Below are 21,957 nucleotides of genomic sequence, written 5' to 3' on the forward strand. Positions count from 1 at the left end.
AAAGGCCTTTCTTTAGTACTTTCTGTACATTAAGGCTTTTCACACTGTGCTTAACCCTGGGTTATCGTCTCTCTAGCCCTGTTTAGGAACATTTGACACTTTAAACTACAACTACAATGACATTAGAAGTGGGTTAGCACTGCTTTCTTCATGGATCATGAAACATTAGACATGATAACACAGGATTATGTTTACCAAGGGGCTAGACTGACCCAGGGTTAACTAGTTAACTTGTATTTTCCCAAATACCTTTATGTATTAAATCTTCATTTTAATGAATTTTATTTGTATATTCCCTTTAGAAAGGGAAGACTTTACTTGAACTAAAACCACCAAAAACTTTTGTTTCCCTTTAGCAAAAAAAGGAGCCATTGAAAGTTACAACTTCATTATGGATTTCTTGTATGTGAACAAACACCTCTTTCATTTTTATGTCAATAAACCATTTAATTTGTAATTAATCAGCATGTGCTTATTTAGGCTGTTTTCACACTTGGTTTGTTTACTGTCCCACATTCGCTGTATGTTTGCTTCATGAACACGAGTACCAGGGACAGTTAGATAATGATTTTAGGGGAGACTCAAGAAATCTGACATCAATCGGACTCAGGTTTGCATATAAAGCTCTAGTGTGAAAGCAGCCTTAAACGCAGAATCAGTTGATGGAGGAAAACTGAAGACTTACGAAACCTGTTAATAAAATCTGCACTTTATCTCCATCTTTACAGCTACAAAAATGATACAACCGATGCCACTATGACTATTCTGGACATTGGCATTCCGATGGGATTTGATGTTGAAGAAAATGATCTCAAAGAGGTATTATGATGATAAACTGATGCAGCAATCTGCAGATGTGTAGATTACTCTTCTATGTAGAGGAATCTAACACATATCTGCAGATTGGCCATAAAACATGTGTTTAGTTTTATTCTCATTTTCTTGCCCTCAGTTGTCCACGGGGAAGGAGAGATACATTCAGAAATATGAAAAGAATAAAGTGCTGTCAGAGCGAGGATCCCTCATCCTCTACTTAGATAAGGTAAACAACTTCTGTTGCCCGATGATGTCAAAAACAGATTTTTTTTCTTTTAATTGGGAAACCATGAGTTTTGCTTAATATCACAGTATTGTTGAATTCTTGATTCGGATTGGCTGACAGACGTTCCAAGATGCTCATTAACTGTAACGCCTTGTGCTTCCACGTAACTTTGGTACATTACTTATCATATACATAACTTTGGACTGCTTATCAGAATCATATTCACATGATACTTTAAGCAGAAGAGAAAGTGCAAATTGAATATATAGATCTAAATTATAATGTTTACATGTATATTTTTTCTATCAGCTGTGAAAAATAGAATACTGTCTTTGCAGTGTAATTGCAGCTGTACATTGTTAAATGAATGCAAGAAAGAAACACAAATCACAATTCAAATGCAAATATAATTAAACATTTTGACTAATTTCTTTTCTTCAAATTTGACCCACATTATTAGTTTTTAGTTATTAGTTGTCGCTTGTGCAAATGTGAATGTGGGCAGTTTCCATTGTACAATTTGATATTTAATATCATGTAAATTTGCTTTTATTTTTTTTTGTCTCATTAGGTTTCTCATAAAGAGACACAAAGACTTTCCTTCAGAATGCACAAGATGTTTAATGTGGGTCTGCTTCAACCTGCTGCCGTCACAATATATGAATATTACTCACCAGGTGAGCTATTGCTGCATGTACACACACTATTTATTTATCTATAAAACAATTAAACTGAAGCTTCTTAAATTAACATGTTAATTCAGTGCCATTAAGTATTAACATTTAAATGTTCCTCCAAAACTCTTCTCTCCACTGTCACTCACACTGAAGACTGTTGAACTGCTCCAGAAATTGCTCTATTAACCTCATTTCCAAACATCTCTTCTCAAGGGGGATTTTTTTTTTTTACCATCTAAAGTTAATTATATATTTGTATTCACAAATCAACTTAGTCTAACATAGTTTTACAGTAAATTGAGAGAATATCAATGTTTCCATATGGCAACGCTCTACCACAGTGGAATTGCAGTAATGTATTTCCTGATTGGGATTTTTTATAGATAGTAGCATCAACAATGTGATTGTGATTGAATGTGATTTGGTTTGAGTTCCAAGTATATAAATCTATCAATTTCCAAAAGAAATATGCATTTAAATAGCAAAGAAAATCATAATTTTATAGAAAAACTACCTTTTTGACCATTTTCCATTGTGGTACAGCGTTGCCATATAGCAACATTTCCTTAGAGCCACCCCAAACAACAAGGAACTCAGGGGTTATTCAAGATTATAGGCAAAAACACTCAACAGGGCCAAAACCATGGAACATATAATCAAAGGAGCACTCAGAAATGCAGTTGTGACTTAGTAATGAATGACTGAAGAAGTGTTATATAATATTACAAACAAGGTAATCTACTGGCAGATGTGGTTGCCAGCAATGCACAGTTATTTACAACCCTTTACCGTTAATTTACAGCTTTCCTTTCTAACAGTATGTTACCGTAAAGATACCTTGGAAGGTAACTCATATCATTTGGGAAACCGATGAAACCAGTTTTTATACTAATTTATACTGATAGTACTGTGTTCTTTCTACATTTGAGTCCACTGAAAATAATATCTCTAAAAGGGGTCATGACATGAGAAACCAAATTTGATTATTTGATTTATTTACTAAATCATTTTACAGTATATTACAGTTTTTCCTTGATTTTACAGTAATCTACTGGCAGCAGTGGTTGCCAGTAAATTGCTGTTTTTCTACAGTTTTATGCCATAAATTAATTTACAGTTGATTACCGTTAAATTACGCTTCACCCTGTTTTTTTTTAACCTCACTGCAAAATCTTCAGTTTTAAATCAACACTCTGTAGTGTTGGACACACAAGTGTTGGAGTAACACTGAAGAAATGTTGAAGTTAATGATATAATTCAGTGATTAATTAACTGATGATCGAGCATTAGTGATGAACACCTGATGTTAACAAGCAGAATCACTGAAGGAAAGAGGATTAACAAGAACAGAAAAAGAGAAACACAAGAACTACAACTGACTTCAGCCACAGAAGACATGAAATCTGTGAAGATCTCAGCAGAGGAGGATTAAACAACTCCACAAAATAGCATTACCAGCTTCACTTTACTGAACTTTACTTATTAAACCTGTGTGTGTTTGTTTCAGATGCACGCTGTACAAAGTTCTACCACCCTGAAAGGGCAGATGGCGCTATATACAGACTGTGTAAGGGAGATATGTGCCAGTGTGCAGAAGGTATTATCACACACACACAATAGTATAAAGTGACCATATCCTGAAGTGTTGTAGTATATATATTTTTTTGGTTTACTGCAATGTAATTTTAAATATTAAATTATGATTTTTTTATTTTTTTATTCTTGTATACAAAAGAGGAAACAAACAATTCGTGTGCATGTGTGTGATTACAAGTTTACATGTGTGTATAAACACGAACTTCTCTGAACACAGAAAACTGCACATACCAGAAAAAAAACATAAAAGAAGAACAAGAGTATGAACGTATGAATAAATCCTGTGGATCTGGCATGAGTTATGGTAAATGCATTCAGTTCTCTGTGTTAATTCACTGTCATACTTTCATAAATCAAGATTCATTATTTACACACACCCATGTTGTTCTAAACCTCTATGAACCTGTTTTTCAGTTGAACACAAAAAGAAAAAAGTTTCACGCTGCTCTTATAGTGAACAACTGAATGAAAAAAAGATAGCAAAAATCGAGAGCACTACCAAAAATATAAATCAGACAAAATGCAAAAAAAGCAAAACACAGATGTGACATGTTCACTTTTCATAGTGACACAACCATGTCTGTTAAGCTCCAAAAATGACAAACACACTGAAAAATGGATAATTTGACTTGTGCACGTTTTCCATATCTCCTGAAGCCAAATGAAAGCTTTGTGAGAGGAACAAACCCAAATTTCACTTTTAAATCACTGTAAATCTTCCCTTCCACTGTGCTTTTAACTCAAGAACAGAATCATTCAGTCAGTGAGCGGTCTGATCACATGGAGTTTTTGAACGTTTGACTTCTGCCACTGAAATCCAATCTAATCAGTTATTATGCCAATAACAATATTACACTTATGTTTGACAGTTTATAAAGTCTCAGTGGATAAGATGGATCTGGCACAGGACTCTGACATCTATCACTTGAAGGTGGACCAGGTGCTGAAAGAAGGTACGGTTCATTATTCTCTCCATGCTCATTAAATGCATATCAAATGTGTCTGATTCTTGTTCAATGCAGTTTTTTTCTCTGACACATATTCAGCATGAGGCTAATTTGAATTGCAGTGAAAGTGTGTCCTAAACACTGTTCTGTCCTGTAGGCACTGATGAGGATGTTGAGGGGAAAGTCAGACTGTTTTTGGGTCGTCCCGGTTGCAGAGAGAGTTTACAATTGGAACAGGGCAAGTCGTACCTCATCATAGGCCAATCCACTGACCTGCCAAGGCTCGGAGGAACGTAAGTGTCCACTGTGTGTCTGTAAATTACAGGATTTGCCTGAACTTTATGTATTTAAAGTCTTTACAAGGTTGTTCATGGCTCAATGATGGGACAGTTTTTTTTTTTTTGTCAAAATGCGTTTTAAATAAAATAGACTTGAATACACTTGGGGGGAAAAAGTAAAAACAAATACTAAATGATTTGAATACAAATCATCTGTGATGAACTTGAGTTTATGTGGGGTTTATAGTCAACAATATGTAGGTGGTGTAACTGTCCAGTGATTAACTCTTTCCCCGCCATTGACAGATTTTTCAGAAAATTTCTGGTAATGCATGTTTTCACTGTTATACGGTAGGGAGCGCTATTACGCATCTTCTGAAAGAGTACAGAATCTCCAGATCAAAACACAAGCGATAGAAGCATTGCTTACGCACTTATTGCTTAACGTGATCATTAAACAGCATATAAATCAAAACTGCCGACCCATGAAGAGGAAACGACTGTGAAGCTTTGGCGGTGTTAATGGACTCGATCGACTCCATCTGTGTTTTGATCATCATTCTGAATCCGATTTGGACGAAGTCTTCAAAAATGTGATTTTATCAGATTTTTGTTCAAATGTTGCTTTTTTTTTAATGAAACTAACCCACATCCAAGTGTTGATTAAAAATCAGAATTTTTTTCATTTTTATTCTTTTTTTAAATAAAGCAGGCTCTGTTATTTTAATATATTGCATGTTCAGATTTACCAGGTGGCATGCAGGTAAAACGTTAAAGGGGGAAAATGCTGATTATAAGGCAATAATTCTTAGAAATTAAGACAAAAAAGCTATTTTGTTTGTAAAATACGAATATATGAAAAACTTTTGCCTGCCAAAACAAAGACAGCATGATGTAAGCATTATACTGGAATCTATTTGTGACAAGAAAAACCTCCATTAGAGAAGACTCCATTAGACAGTAATATCTCTATATCACATATTTTGATCTGTTATTAAAATGTTTTGTTCAGGTGAAACAGAATGTGTATTAAAAGTTTGTCAAAAATGTATAAAAACAAGACGAATAGAAAGAATTCTTCCTTTATCACTGTGTAAATCCATATTGTACATTGACCCTTATAGAAAGGATGCATGTGCTTCGTAAATGCATACAGTGTAGTTAAGTCTGTAATTTTATTCTGTTGTTTTAGTCTGCACTACATCTTTGGAGAGCACACCTGGGTTGAATACTGGTCGACAAGAGAGGAAAGTCAAACTCCACAATACAGGGATCAGTACATCGGCATCTCTGCGCTCCAGGATAGCCTCCTGAGACATGGATGTGCTCCATAATTATACATTTGTTGATTACAGGAAATTAAACATCATCTCTTACATACTCTCAATAAATATGAGCTAAAATACTTTGTAATTATGTTAAAAAAATAAAATAAAGGGTAACGAAATTTGAAAATGTTCATTTTAGACTTCTGACTAATTAATCATGGTGTAATATACAGTGCCTTGCAAGAATATTCTAATTACTTTTGCCATTCTGAATCACAAATCCAACATTATAATTAGTTTTGTATGATATTTTAAATCTGTATCTCATTTTAATAATCATAAGATACTTTAAAGGAGAATCTCAGCAAAATCCCCAGTGTTAAATTAAGGGCGCTTTCACACTGGCAGTTTAGTGTGGACCGGGGCACGGTTCGCATGAAAAATCGCTAATGTGAACGCTGTCATCGGACCCGGGTGCGCACTAGAGTACCGAACCCGAGACTACCTGGAGGAGGTGGTCTGAGCTCGGTTGCTCCCGAACCGTGGTGCGGTTCGCGTTAATGTGCAAGCAACACGGACTCGGGTGCGCGCTTGTTCAGGAAGTATAGTATCCCGCGCATGCGTATCACTGTCGATATCATTGTTTGATTGCGTTTGCGATGACGTAAGATCACTGCAAACGCACCTGGGTTCGATACAACTAATTGAGTGTGAAACCAGACCAACGCTGCGGGGGGCGCCGGGAACTAACGCACTCGGGTTCGGACCGCAGCAAACGAACCCAGTGGAAAAACGCCCTAACACTGCTCAGTGTTTATATGAGTCCACACTCTCAGAGTGTTATAAGTAACACTGAAGCAGTGTTAAAGTTAATGAGATAATTAAGTGATTAATTAAGTGATGATTGAGCATTACTGAAGACACCTGATGTTAACAAGCAGAATCACTGAAATTTAAAAGGTCCAGATGATTATTCCTGACATTCGCTTTCTGACGGGAGTTGATGTGGACAATAAAAGATATTGAAGATGTATTGGGATGCAGTGATGTCTCACATCTGTATAGCAATGAGTAAATTACTCCTTTCTAGAACACTCAAGAAGCAAAACCTCACAAGCACTGCTGTGTGGAGATGTTCAGGTCTGGAAACTGGTTTAGAAAAGGAAAATAACACACATCACACAGAAGGGGCATTTTGATCATATAACGTATTGAGTTTTTCTTGTTTCCCTCGGTTGTACAGAGAGAAGGAAAGAGAGATACATTCAGAAATTTAAGTTGGACAAAAGTGCTTCACAATCGTCAATGCAGATAGAAATTGTTGTCAGGCCAGTTTCTCTCAGCCCACATACAGAAACGCATGATGACCCAGATCTGGACTACAGACATGAGCCACTGGCACAATCATAACCAAATAATAACCCATACCCTTACCGAAAGAACATATGTTTCCATATATATTAAATGGCTTAAATATGTTCAAAAATATATGAAATAATAGATTGCATTAATATATTCAAATATATTGAATAATTAAGAAATTGCCGCTTTTCATATATTGAAAAATATGTGAATATATGCATTGTAAAATGTAATTAGTTGAGTGTACTTAGAAAACTTGAGGAAACTGATTACTTTAAATTTCTCAAGAATGTTTTAAGAATTATGGTTAAGTATTGATATTTGTTATCAAAGTTTTTTATCGAAACATATCGTAGATGCTGTATGTTAAGCTAACTAAAAAAACACTAAGAACGAGAAATGTTTAATTTCACAATCTATAGCTTCGGTTATACTAGTATATGAAACATATAAGTTAAAAGACGTTAATGGTCGTTATAACGTAGTTCAAATATGTTCACAATATAATAAAGTGATATCTGATTTGTAACCAGACACTTAAGCGATTACCCACAAAACGTGCTTTGAACCAATCGGATTGCTTGGGTCCTAAGCTGGGACTCATTCGCTGGGACTCATCTCTTCACCACAACGGCCTGAATTCCAGGCACATTTAGCTGACCGAAAATCTCTTGACGGAGGTGAGCGCACTCAGGAGTACTGTCTTAAGAGGCACAACTGACTACAAAGTTTAGTCTGGTTTATTGATTTATAAAGCACATTTTAAAACAACAGATGTTGAAACCAAAGTATTGTACAAGAAATCTAAAACAGAATTAAAACAGTTTAAAGGAACACGCCGACTTTTTGGGACTTTAGCTTATTCACCATATCCCCCAGAGTTAGATAAGTCCATACATACCCTTCTCATCTCCGTGCGTGCCGTAACTCTGTCTGACGCACCCACCGCTAGCCTAGCTTAGCACAAAGACTGGAGGTAAACGGCTCCAGCTAGCATACTGTTCCCAATAAGTGACAAAATAACGCCAACATTTTCCTATTTACATGTTGTGATTTGTATAGTCACAGCGTGTACGAATAACAAGGTCACATGAGATACAACCATCTTCTAACCGTATACATACTGGGAACTATATTCTCAGAAGGCGAAGCACTGCTACTTCTGCGGAGTGATTTACTCCAACTCTGAGCGAACTCTCTGCTCCTCACCACGGGCTTCTCAGGTGCTGCGAGTAAATCACTCCACCCAAGTACAGTAGCAGTGCTTCAGCCACAGCCTCAGATGAAATCAACTGAAGAGAAAAGAAGACATTAAATCTGTGAAGATCTCAGCAGAGGAGGATTAAACAACTCCACAAACAGCATTACCAGCTTCACTTATTACTAACCAGACTGACTTTATTTCTGTCAGACGTCTACATAAATTCTTATTGTGAATTAATAGAGGTTTAGATGTTGATGTTCTATTATTTCGTCATGGAGAGTTTGCTTTAGTTTGTGACCCTTGACTTTTAGACACATATTTTCTCTGGCTGCTGTACCTGTGATTGTAAGACACATTTGTTATGGCAGGAAAAGCCAAAAGACAACGCATTCAGGTGATGTTGGTTTGTTATTGATGATAACAATCAGGGATGTAGTGGAGGCTAAACACACGTAAACGCCGTTTGCGCACCTCCCAAAATTCGGAAATAGCTTTTACCCACGTCCAAAGTGCGTTTATCCACCTCTAAATTTCACGTTATTTGAGCGGACTTTGCTTTTCCAGTGTGTGATCGGTACATGATTCGAGCATTTGGGCCGTTAACGACAGAGCATAACACGCAGCGCAAACACAGAGTGGAACATTGAGCAGAGAGCGCAGCGCACCGACACACACACACTTTTTTTAATTTTTTTTTATTCTTTACAGGCAGCTGGTTTAATGTAGGAAACCCAACTGTACAAGAGATTCAGAGGGAATCAAGCCTGCACCAGGTTAAAGACTTTTCCCTCTACAGGGAAACACTGATCCAATTTTTCTGACATATTATAGACCAAACAACTAATCGATTAATCGAGAAAATATTCAACAGATTAATCGACTATGAAAATAATCCCAAATCTCTAATCATTGTACAAGTGCATTGCATTGGAAGCCCTGGATATAAGCCTTCCCTCTCTATCTCTCATTAATATTTTTGCTCTCTCTGTTTTGTCATTTAGTAAACTTTATAGATTTCAACCATATTATTCCTTCTTGAGTCTCTTTAACAAGAACTTAGATTAATGTATGAATTGAATAGTTTGTGTTTTTTGTGTGACCTATGATGAGAGAAGAACCAGTGATACCCTTGGTAGTACCATCAAATGATAGCCTATAGCGATGTCATCAGGATACACATACACCGGTAGGCAGTGGCCCACCTTACCGGGTGACCATGTCGTGGTCCACCAGAATTTATAGTTTACCCACCTCTTTTTTTTACCACTACACCTCTGATAACAACATAATCATCATCTAAACTTAGTATCCAGTGTTTGAGAGGTGTTATTAAGTTTTATATTTTTGATTATAATAGCCCTGTGATTATACAGAATGAGATCCAGGTATGTCATAATCATTTGTAAAGAGTTTTGAATGCATAATAAGACACATTTCATCAACTGTATTCTTCAGACACAAAGAGACATCAAGAATCAGCGAATGAATCTCAAGAATGGTGACGATCAAAAGCTTCATGCTGCAATGCATGCTGGGTACACAGCAAAATCCCTAGTGTTAAATTAACACTCCTCAGTGTACATATGTGTCCACACTACAGAGTTAAAATTAACACTGAAGCAGTGTTGAAGTTAATGAGATAATTAAGTGATTAATTAAGTGATGATTGAGCATTATTGAAGATACCTGATGTTAATCAGCAGAATCATTGAAGGAAAGAGAAACAACAAGAACAGAAAAAAGAGAAACAAGAACTACAACTGACTTCGAGCCATTACACATAATAGCACTTTTTATTTTACCAGTTTGACTTTATTTCTGTCATACATCTACACACGTTCTTATTTAGATTTAACAGAAGTTTAGATGGTAATTTTTATGGAATGTTTCGTTACATGTCACCATTATGGTGATCAGTGTTTACTTTAGTTGGGCTCCTTTTTAACATTAGTTTTTCTCTGTCTGCTTCAACTCTGTGTTTATAAAGCACATTTGTTGTGGTAAGAGAAACTATGATCTGGGCTGTGTTTCTCGAAAGTATCGTAAGCCTAATTTGATCGTACAGACCATTTGTGTCATGATCCCGGTATTCTCTCCTGTCTCTGTCTCCCCCTTGTGGCTTTCCTTGATTCATTCATCATTACACTGACACACCCACCACTCACACACACACTCTCCCTTCATTCTCACACACCTCGCCCGGACACACCCACTTACTATTACGCTCATTCATTCTCCGCCAGCTGTTTTCCATCATTCTTCTCATTACTCTATCTATCTTCTCACCTGCTACTACCTTCTTCTAATTAGTATATTTTGGGGATATTTAATTTAATTTTATCAATCAATAAATTCCTCTTGAAACAAACTTTGTTGTATTGTTTTAATTTAATACTGTGAAGCTGCTTTGATACAATCTGTATTGTGAAAAGCGCTATACAAATAAACTTGACTTGACTTGACTTAATTAGCGTTCCTTCTTCTAGTACCCCTTTTTCCCCCTTTCCTCTGCCAGATTATTGCCAATGATAACGAACGTTACGGAGCTTACCTGCTCGAGTTCTTGTCTTGTCTTGTCTAGTCTAGTTCTTGTTCATGTGTGTCTGGAAGCTACACGCTGCCTGTGCTGTTTAATGCTGAAGCTTTTCTCTGCCCAGCTTCTCTGCATCTGACGACGAGAGACGGACCCCGAGCCCTGTATTGATTCGCTGCTGCTGTATGCTGAGTACCTTTGCGGGAACCTTTCCTCAGTTTGATTATAAAGAGACTTTTTCTGTTCATCTGATTATCTGCAACAAGAGACTTTCTGTTTGTCAACTCAACGCAGCTTGCTTTATTTCCATTAAAGAACTGTTTTTCCTGAATTGCACTTGGGTCCTAATTCCAGAACGTGTTCCTTGACAGAATAATCTGGCCGCAGATGGACCCAGCAACCGATCACTCCTTCCAGTCCGCGGTGGAATTCCAGGGAGCCATGCTGGGCCACCAACAGGACGAGCTGACCACTACCCGTCGAGCAGTCGAATCCTTGGCGAGTCAGCTGTCGGATCTCTCGGAGCAGGTTCACGGTCTTCGCTCGGAGCCTCATCCTCGTTTCCCTGGAACCCAAGAACCCAGAATTAACAATCCGCCTTGCTACTCCGGCGACCCTTCAGAATGCCGTTCATTCCTTACCCAGTGCGAAGTGGTTTTCGTCTTACAGCCGCTCACCTACTCGCTGGACCGCACCCGTATCGCCTACGTTGTTTCACTTCTCATCGGGAGGGCTCGAGAATGGGGAACGGCGGTCTGGAACGCCGACTCCGATTGCACCAGCTGTTATTCGATGTTCAAGGAGGAGATGACTCGAGTTTTTGATCGTTCTTCACATGGCGTAGAAGCCTCTCGTTTGCTCTCATCCCTCCGTCAAGGTAAACGGTCAGTTCCAGATTTTTCCATAGAGTTTCGTACGCTCGCCACAACATGCGGATGGAATGAGCCTGCGCTCATTGCTCGATTCATCGAAGGGCTCAACACAGACATCAAGGACGAGATCCTTTCCCGTGAGATGCCGACCCATCTTGATTCTCTTATTGACCAAGCCATCCGCATAGATAAACGTTTCGAGCTTCGGCGTCGAGCACGCGGCATGGAGAAGGCTCTGCTCGCCTCACCCTCAGTTTCTCCTAACGCTCCTCCTGTTAGTTCGGCTCCCGAACCCATGCAATTGGGAGGAATACGCATCACTGCTGCTGAACGAGAGCGACGCATCATTAACCGGCTCTGCCTTTACTGCGGATCTGCCGGTCATTTCGCTGCGTCGTGCAAGTTAAAAGCCAACGCTCGTCAGTGAGGAGAGGGCTGCTGGCGAGCACTACTGCTTTTGTCCCTCCGCCAAGTTCACGCACTACCTTCCCTGCCACTCTCCAATGGTCGGGATCCTCAGTAACCTGTCAAGCCCTCATCGACTCGGGAGCGGAGGCAAGTTTTTTGGATGAGACCTGGGCCCTTGAACAGGGCATTCCTTTAGTTAGTTTGAATGACTGTACGCCTGTTTTTGCCCTTGACGGTAGTGAGCTTGAAAGAGTCAGCCGCACTACTATTCCGGTGAGTCTCACGGTTTCAGGAAATCACAGAGAGACTATTACCTTTTTTATTTTTCATTCGCCTTACACTCCCGTTGTTTTGGGCCATCCCTGGCTTGTGGAACACAATCCACATATTGACTGGGGCAAGGGGTCCATTCTCTCGTGGAAAGTATCTTGTCATGTCAAGTGTTTAGTGTCTGCTGTTCCCCCTGTCTCTTCTGCTTCTGTGTTTCAGGAGGATCCTGGTGATCTGTCTGGAGTCCCGGAGGAGTACCTCGATTTGCGGGCGGTCTTTAGTCGCTCTCGTGCCGCTTCTCTTCCTCCTCATCGCCCGTATGACTGTTGTATCGACCTCCTCCCTGGCACGACCCCGCCGCGGGGCAGACTCTTTTCTTTGTCCGCACCTGAGCGCGAAGCCCTGGAGAAATATCTCTCCGAGTCCCTCGCTGCGGGAACTATCGTTCCGTCCTCCTCCCCCGCTGGCGCAGGGTTTTTTTTCGTGAAAAAGAAAGACGGCTCTTTGCGCCCTTGTATAGATTATCGTGGGCTCAATGACATAACGGTCAAGAACCGCTACCCTCTTCCCCTTATGTCATCGGCGTTCGAGATCCTTCAGGGCGCAAAGGTTTTCACGAAACTAGATCTGCGAAACGCGTATCATTTGGTGCGTATAAGAGAAGGGGATGAATGGAAGACCGCGTTTAATACTCCCCTCTGGCACTTTGAATATAAGGTTCTTCCGTTCGGCCTCGTCAACGCCCCCTCGGTTTTTCAAGCCCTGGTCAACGACGTTTTGAGAGATATGTGAAACATTTTTGTTTTTTTCTATCTAGATGACATATTGATTTTCTCCCCGTCTCTCCAGGTTCACGTACAGCACGTACGCCGTGTACTCCAACGGTTGTTGGAGAATCGTCTTTTCATAAAAGCCGAGAAGTGTACCTTTCATGCCCAGTCTGTTACGTTTTTAGGTTCGGTCATTTCCGCTGACGGGGTCAGCATGGACCTCGCTAAGGTCCGGGCTGTCACCGATTGGCCGGTTCCCGACTCCCGAGTCTCTCTACAGCGTTTTCTGGGTTTTGCGAATTTTTATCGGAGATTTATCCGCAACTTCAGCCAGGTCGCCGCCCCCCTTACCGCGCTCACGTCAGTCAAGTCACGTTTTGAATGGTCGCACTCAGCCCAGTCCGCTTTTGATCGTTTAAAATCCTTGTTTACGTCAGCTCCCATTCTTGTGACCCCCAATCCCTCCAAGCAATTCATCGTGGAGGTTGACGCATCAGAGGTGGGCGTTGGAGCCATTCTTTCACAACGTTCATCCTCTGATGATAAGATTCACCCGTGCGCTTTCTATTCCCACCGTCTCTCTCCGTCCGAGCGAAACTATGACGTCGGTAATCGAGAGCTTTTGGCCATCCGATTGGCCTTGGGGGAATGGCGTCATTGGCTCGAGGGCTCCCCTGTCCCTTTAATTGTCTGGATCGATCATAAAAACCTTGAGTACATTCGGTCTGCTAAGCGACTTAATGCTCGTCAGGCTCGCTGGTCCCTATTCTTTGATCGTTTTAATTTTTCCATTTCGTATCGCCCTGGCTCTAAGAACCTTAAGCCCGACGCCCTCTCGCGTCAATTCAATTCCCCCGAGGGAACCCCTGTTAGGGAAGAGATCCTCCCTCAAGGTTGTATCGTTGGCTCCTCCATCTGGGGAATCGAACGTATAGTTAAACGAGCGCTTTCTCGGGTTGTCATTCCTCGCCAATGTCCGCGAAACCTACTCTTTGTTCCTGTCTCCACTCGCTTAGCTGTCATGCAATGGGGTCACTCCTCCAAGCTGTTCGCCCATCCTGGAGTCAGGGGTACCATTGCAGTCATCCGTCAGAAATTCTGGTGGCCCACCCGCGAGCGCGATATCCGTCGATTTGTAGCCGCCTGTTCTATTTGTGCTCAGACCAAATCTAGTAATTTACCACCGGCTGGTCTGCTCAGACCCTTACCCATTCCCTCTCGCCCGTGGTCACATATCGCGCTCGACTTCATTACTGGACTACCGGTCTCCAAAGGCAACACTGTAATTCTCACCGTCATAGATCGCTTTTCTAAAGCCGCTCACTTCATTCCACTTCCCAAGCTCCCTTCCGCTAAGGAGACCGCTCAAACTGTCGTGAATCATATTTTCAAAATTCACGGACTTCCCTCGGATGTTGTGTCCGATCGCGGACCTCAATTTGCGTCATTGTTCTGGAAGGAGTTTTGCCGCCAGATCGCCCAGTCTGCGTCACCCAGTCTGTCTTCTGGTTTTCACCCGCAGACCAACGGTCAGGCCGAGCGCGCAAATCAGGTTATTGGTCGTATTCTCCGCAGTCTCGCGTTCCGTAACCCCTCCTCGTGGGCTGATCAACTCCCATGGGCCGAGTATGCTTACAATTCTTCTCCGTCCTCCGCCACCGGCTTATCTCCTTTTCACAGCTGTCTCGGGTACCAACCGCCTCTATTTCCATCTCAAGAGACAGAAACCAATGTCCCGTCCGTCAAGGCGTTTATTCAGCGTTGTAAGAAAACCTGGAGAAAGGTGAGGTCTGCCCTATGTCATTCTCGTTCTCTCACTCGTCGTGCTGCTAATCGTCGTCGTATTAAGAGTCCGAGATACATATGCGGTCAAAAGGTATGGCTCTCCACTCTTAACCTTCCCTTACGATCTGCTTCCCGCAAATTGGCCCCTAAATTCATTGGGCCATATTCCATCTCCAAGATCATCAGTCCTGTCGCGGTAAAACTTAGATTGCCTCCTAACCTCCGGCACATCCATCCAGTGTTTCATGTCTCGTGCGTCAAGCCCGTCGTCCGTGCCCCCCCTCGTCAAGTTTCCCCTCCTATTCACGTTGATGGGGGTCCTGTTTATCGCGTACGTAAATTGCTTGATGTCCGTCCGTGGGGTCGTGGTCACCAGTACCTTGTCGACTGGGAGGGATACGGGCCTGAGGAGAGGAGCTGGATCCCTTCCCGGAACGTCTTGGACCGCTCGCTTATTGAGGACTTCTACCGCACTCGCCAGTCTCAACCCTCTGGAGGGCCAGGAGTCGCTCGTTGAGGAGGGGGTACTGTCATGATCCCGGTATTCTCTCCTGTCTCTGTCTCCCCCTTGTGGCTTTCCTTGATTCATTCATCATTACACTGACACACCCACCACTCACACACACGTTCTCCCTTCATTCTCACACACCTCGCCCGGACACACCCACTTACTATTACGCTCATTCATTCTCCGCCAGCTGTTTTCCATCATTCTTCTCATTACTCTATCTATCTTCTCACCTGCTACTACTTTCTTCTAATTAGCGTTCCTTCTTCTAGTACCCCTTTTTCCCCCTTTCCTCTGCCAGATTATTGCCAATGATAACGAACGTTACGGAGCTTACCTGCTCGAGTTCTTGTCTTGTCTTGTCTAGTCTAGTTCTTGTTCATGTGTGTCTGGAAGCTACACGCTGCCTGTGCTGTTTAATGCTGAAGCTTTTCTCTGCCCAGCTTCTCTGCATCTGACGACGAGAGATGGACCCCGAGCCCTGTATTGATTCGCTGCTGCTGTATGCTGAGTACCTTTGCGGGAACCTTTCCTCAGTTTGATTATAAAGAGACTTTTTCTGTTCATCTGATTATCTGCAACAAGAGACTTTCTGTTTGTCAACTCAACGCAGCTTGCTTTATTTCCATTAAAGAACTGTTTTTCCTGAATTGCACTTGGGTCCTAATTCCAGAACGTGTTCCTTGACAATTTGTTGCAATTGATCTACGATTAAGTTAGGCTTAAGATCCTTTTGGGAAATGCAGCCCTGGTTATGTTTCGATGATGAACTTACTAGTGACCTGATTCACTGATCTCACCCAGCATTACAAACTGATTATACAAATGCTTTATTAATTTTTCACTACAGTAGTTAATTTCATCAATACTTTAATAATCTGAAGGATTTAAAATCACACACAGACATCAAGAATCTACATATGAATCTCAACAATGGTGACAATCAAACAACTGCTTCATGTTGCAGTGCATGATGGGCAGTGGCGGTTCTGGGATTTTTCTGTAACGGGCCATTAAGGGGCCACATGTTACATTCAGGGGCCAAATACAGGGTACATTCAAGCACACAAAATAATTTATTCAGTACGGTGCAAATACATTTCGGCAGTCATTCCTTTTTCAAACGCTCTAATAAAAAATTATGAGCCAGTAAAGTTCTTAATGATTTTTTTATTTATTTATACTGTGCATAAAGGACACAATGCACTTCTTTCTGAATTCTACCAGAAAGAATTTAAGTTTCATAATCATGTCGTCGCTTATAAACAGTAAATTATTGTTAATTGTTTGGGGGTGGAATTGCATCTGTGATCGTTGTGAAGAATTCTCCGGTTGCTCTTCTCGTCGACAATTGATGGGTGGGAATCTCTAGGCACCTCACGATTCGATTCGATTACGATTCAGAGGGTAACGATTATCGATTATTAACGATTTTTTTTCTTTTTTTTTTTCTACTTGGTACTTTTAAAGCAAAGTATTTATGATGACCCATAACAAACTTACTTCCAATACTTCCTATATTAATTTTATTAATAAAACAAATGGAAGTGATTTGGCAAGTCAACTGTAAGGTTTGCCAGCATTTGTCCCAACATTGCAAAGAACCAACAGGAAAATAAATGTGTGCCTGTACTAGCAGTGTACTTGTAGTAAATTAATACAAACTTCAGCATATTCTGAATTTCTAGCATTTAATAATAGACTTCTAACCAACATCCTCTTGTTATTTCCAATGAGCAATATAATCCTTCAGACAAAAAAAAACAAAACATTTTGCTGTAGCAAAATCACAAACAGTTTTCGTTCAAAAATATAGAATTATGTACCAGCAGCTCTCATACAAACATAATGCTTGTGGACTTATGCATATTCTGAATAATTAGTAACATACAAAGCCACTCTTATACACAACTAAATAATAAAGAGTTATAACTTGAAATGTTTGCTGTATACCACAATCAAAAACAGCTTATACAAAAAAAGTGAATGAACATCTGCAGTATTCAGTCAAAATGTAACTTTTTGTGACTGGCATTGCACATATTGCAGGGCAGTATGACGTACGTATCGAACCGAACCGTTACACCCCTAGTCACAAGGGTGGCAGAGTGAGTTGAGTTGGGCTGCTGCTGTTATTTTTGCAAACTTGTATGATTATCTTTGGCTAGCGAGCTAGCGCTAGCTAGTTAGCTTAAGTCAATTACAATTTGTGTCACTTACCCAGCCAGCACAGCCATGTGGGGCCCAAATGGGTTTGACCTGGGCTATCTAACTGGGACCCAGCCAGTTTTGTCCTCGGTTTCCATGTAGGCCCCACATGGGTTTGCCCAGATGAAATGAACACTGCCTAGTGTGCACAGTACAGGCTGTTTAATGTTACACTGAATCAGTGTTGGAGGTAATGAGATAATTAAGTGATTGAATAATGATAGTGCATTATTGATGAACACCTGCTGTTAACAAGCAGAATCACTGAAGGAAAGAGAAACACAAGAACTACTTCCAGCCACTGCCTTGGATGAAATCAACTGAAGATAAAATACATTACATCTCTCAAGATCTGATTAAACAACTCCACAAACAGCATTACCAGCTTCACTTATTAGTAACCAGACTGACTTTATTTATGTCAGACATCTACAGAAAAGAATTAAGAAGAGGTTTAGATGTTGATTACTTATTTGAAAGTAATAGTTTGATTTGATGTTACCATTGTGGCGATCAGTGTGTGTGCGAGAACAGCAAGAGAAAATATAATCAGATACTGTAAGCTGATTGATGATAAGAATATAGTCATCGTCATATAGTGGCTTAACTCACTGATGTTATGTGTGAGGTCTATACAGGTAGTATGTCATTCATTTTGTTTTATTGTTGTGATTCTACAGCAAGAGATCCAGTACAGTTTAATCAGAACATCAAATGATTTTTAAAACCCCATTTACACATGTTGAACTACTGAAAGTTCTATTTGCACACAGACATCAAGAATCAGCATATGAATCTCAACAATGGTGACATGCTTCATGCTGCAATGCATTCTGAGTGCATCATATGAAATAGGGCTGGGCGATTTAAATCGCGATATTGTTATGCGCATCTCGTCAGTAAAGCTGGTTCCTTGATTAGTAGTAAATCACCATCACCTGCTTTCAGATGGAGCGGCATTTAGGGCTGATGAGATAATTAAGTGATTAATTGAGTGATGATTGAGCATTATTGAAGACACCTGATGTTAACAAGCAGAATCACTGAAGGAGAAAATCACAAATTGTAAGTTACCATTAAGGCGATGGGTGTTTGCTTTAGTTGGGCTCGAGACCATTATATGTTTACTTTAATATTTACTGTTGTTTGTCTGCTGTTATTGATTTATAACAGTTAAATGAACAAAGTAAAATGTTATCTTATAGTGTTGGTTATGTTTTGACATAAGCATGCTATGATCTGAAAAAGGAAACTTATTGAGATAGTTTGGTTTAACTTGTTAGCAGCAGTTTTGTGATTCTTCAGCCTATGATTATCAGTACTTTACTTATAATTCAAAACATTTAATAAACATTGTTCTGATCAAAAGACATCCTGATAAATTCATTTAAAACACAGACATCAATAATCAGCCTGTGAATCTCAACAATGGTGACAATAATAAAGCATGTTGCAGTGGCTGCCACCAATCACAACTCATTAATGGCTCCCATCATGCATTGCGGTATGAATAAATTATGATCTGAATTGTCTATGTAATTTACTTTTCCTAATTGAATATTCTGCTCCTCACCATTGTTGAGATGCATAGACTGAATCTTGACATCTGTGTGTGCCTAAAAGAATGATTTTTTTAATAAACAACTTTTAAGAAATCCTTTATATTATATCAAAAATGCTGGGCATTTATGCAGATTCACAGTTATGCTGTAACCAACAACATAAATCGAAGTCAGAAAGAAGGATTTTAATGAGTTCAGTGATCAAGTTCAAACGATGATTGTCATAACATAACCAACACCATCAGATCACTTTTTTTTCTTTGTTCAACTGGCAGTTATAACTCAGATACAGCAGCCAAACAAAATCTAAAGTTAATAATATATGGGTCAAGAGTCCAACTAAAGCAACCATTGATCGTCATAATGGTAACTTACAATTTGAGATTTTCTCCTTCAGTGATTCTGCTTGTTAACATCAGGTGTCTTCAATAATGTTCAATCATCACTAAATTAATCACTTAATTATCTAATTAACTTAAACACTCTTGAGTGTGGACTCATACACTCCCAGGAGTGTTAATTTAACACTGGAGTTTTTGCTGTGTACAAAGAGCCGTAGTTAACTGACAAGCTGAGCCATATCGCATTAATTATCGCCGCGATATTAATGCGATATGGCTCAGCTTGTCAGTTAACTACGGCTCTTTGTAGTAAATTCTGCTCCATCTGAAAGCAGGTGATGGTGATTTACTACTAATCAAGGAACCGGCTTTACTGACGAGATGCGCATAACAATATCGTGATTTAAATCGCCCAGCTCTAATATGAAACTTATCCATAGCTCCCAGAATGTATTGCACCATGAAGCATGTCACCATTGTTGAGATTCATATGCTGATTCTTGATGTCTGTGTGCGAGTAAATCTCACAGGAGCCCAAAATATGTAAATGGTGTGTTAAAAATCATTTGACGTTCTGATTAAATTCTATTATTCTCTTGCTGTAGAATCACAACAATAAAACAAAATGAATGACGTACTACCCGTATAAACCTCACACATAATCAATGAGCTAAGCCACTACATGATGATTATACTCTTATCATCAATCAGCATCTGATTATATTTTCTCTTGCTGTTCTTGCCATAACAAACAGACACAGCTGCCTGAGAAAAACTAATGTTAAAAAGTCAAGAGCCTGACTAAAGCACACACTGATCGCCACAATGGTAACATCAAATCAAACTATTACTTTCAAATAAGTAATCAACATCTAAACCTCTGTTAATTCTCAATAAGAACTTCTGTAGATGTCTGACAGAAATAAAGTCAGTCTGGTTACTAATAAGTGAAGCTGGTAATGCTGTTTGTGGAGTTGTTTAATCAGATCTTGAGAGATGTAATGTATTTTATCTTCAGTTGATTTCATCCAAGGCAGTGGCTGGAAGTAGTTCTTGTGTTTCTCTTTCCTTCAGTGATTCTGCTTGTTAACAGCAGGTGTTCATCAATAATGCACTATCATTATTCAATCACTTAATTATCTCATTACCTCCAACACTGATTCAGTGTTACAATAAACAGCATGTACTGTGCACACTAAGCAGTGTTCATTTCATCTGGGCAAACCCATGTGGGGCCTACATGGAAACCGAGGACAAAACTGGCTGGGTCCCAGTTAGATAGCCCAGGTCAAACCCATTTGGGCCCCACATGGCTGTGCTGGCTGGGTTAGTAGGGGATAATATAAGGATATTACTTACGCATTATTTTACCACTCTACAGATAAAGCGTCGTCAGGAAACTCAATTCGCGTATCTACCCCGAATTGATCAAATAAAATAAAATTCTGTATAAAAAATTATAAGGAAACACCAGTACTTTGTTTAGGCTTGGTCTGTAGGGAATTCCAAACCTGCGCACATATATTCAAACGCACATAACTATAGAACTAATTCTTAATGCGCATGTGAACACCATCAGCGTTTCTCACAGGTTCGCGTTTAAAGTCTGTGTAGAGAGAATGGTGTCGTCTTAGCTGCCCCTAATTTAATAACAAATGATCGTTGCGACGGAAGCGAATGAATCAAAACTAACTTTAGCTGGAAAATAACTTTATTAAAGAACCGCTATAAAGCCAAAACAATCTCTGTTACCTTAAATTATGCGTTTATCTCTGTAAAGCTGCTTTGAAACAATCTACATTGTTAAAAGCGCTATATAAATGAAGATGACTTGACTTGACTTAGTAAGGATAATACTATATCCTTATAGGGGTAATTAAGCTACACCAGGCACGTAATGCGTTCCGTTCGCGACGCGTAAAATCCATTTTATTATAATATTGCACTTAAAATGCTATGGTTTACCTAAATAAATTTTAGCCTAAAATGACAATTCATATTGTGTCTTTCTGTCATTTGCACTAAAAACATCCCCGTCTCATGTTAAGGTCCCTAACCCCTCACATAATCATGACACATCGCACTTGCACATTATCTAAGCACCCATCCCAATAACATGGATTATCAATCAGACATTATTAGTGTCCATAAGGAAGTTCAATCCATTGTTTATGGCCTGATGTGCGGCGGGAAAACCGCTACTCTGAGTGACGCGGTGCGTGAGTTTTAAAATAGTCGTTTTTGACAATCAAGTGCCACCCCAAATAAAAGACTGGCCCAAGCTGGCCCCCCCAGAAATAATGTCCTGGCTACGCCCCTGATCACA

The 21,957-nt window shown here is 39.9% G+C and overlaps 1 protein-coding gene across 5 annotated transcripts in view; it reads left to right on the forward strand.

The window, feature by feature from the left end:
* The window catches only part of LOC309493636 (complement C3-like), a 233,196-nt gene that overhangs the window by 174,395 nt on the left and 36,844 nt on the right, over positions 1–21,957 (forward strand). The window contains exons 25-31 of one of the 5 annotated variants that reach the window (XM_082162790.1): positions 357–402; positions 729–819; positions 953–1,042; positions 1,614–1,719; positions 3,227–3,316; positions 3,533–3,619; positions 4,185–4,268. The exons of 3 other annotated variants lie outside the window; for them this stretch is intronic. In XM_082162790.1, the coding sequence (XP_082018916.1) occupies positions 357–402; positions 729–819; positions 953–1,042; positions 1,614–1,719; positions 3,227–3,316; positions 3,533–3,619; positions 4,185–4,268 (594 nt within the window). The remainder of the gene's footprint in view (positions 1–356; positions 403–728; positions 820–952; positions 1,043–1,613; positions 1,720–3,226; positions 3,317–3,532; positions 3,620–4,184; positions 4,269–21,957) is intronic. One more of the 5 variants, XM_082162786.1, reaches the window with a different exon arrangement.

Source organism: Leuciscus leuciscus (assembly GCF_965113295.1).
Source record: "Leuciscus leuciscus genome assembly, chromosome: 3".
Classification (NCBI taxonomy): domain Eukaryota; kingdom Metazoa; phylum Chordata; class Actinopteri; order Cypriniformes; family Leuciscidae; genus Leuciscus; species Leuciscus leuciscus.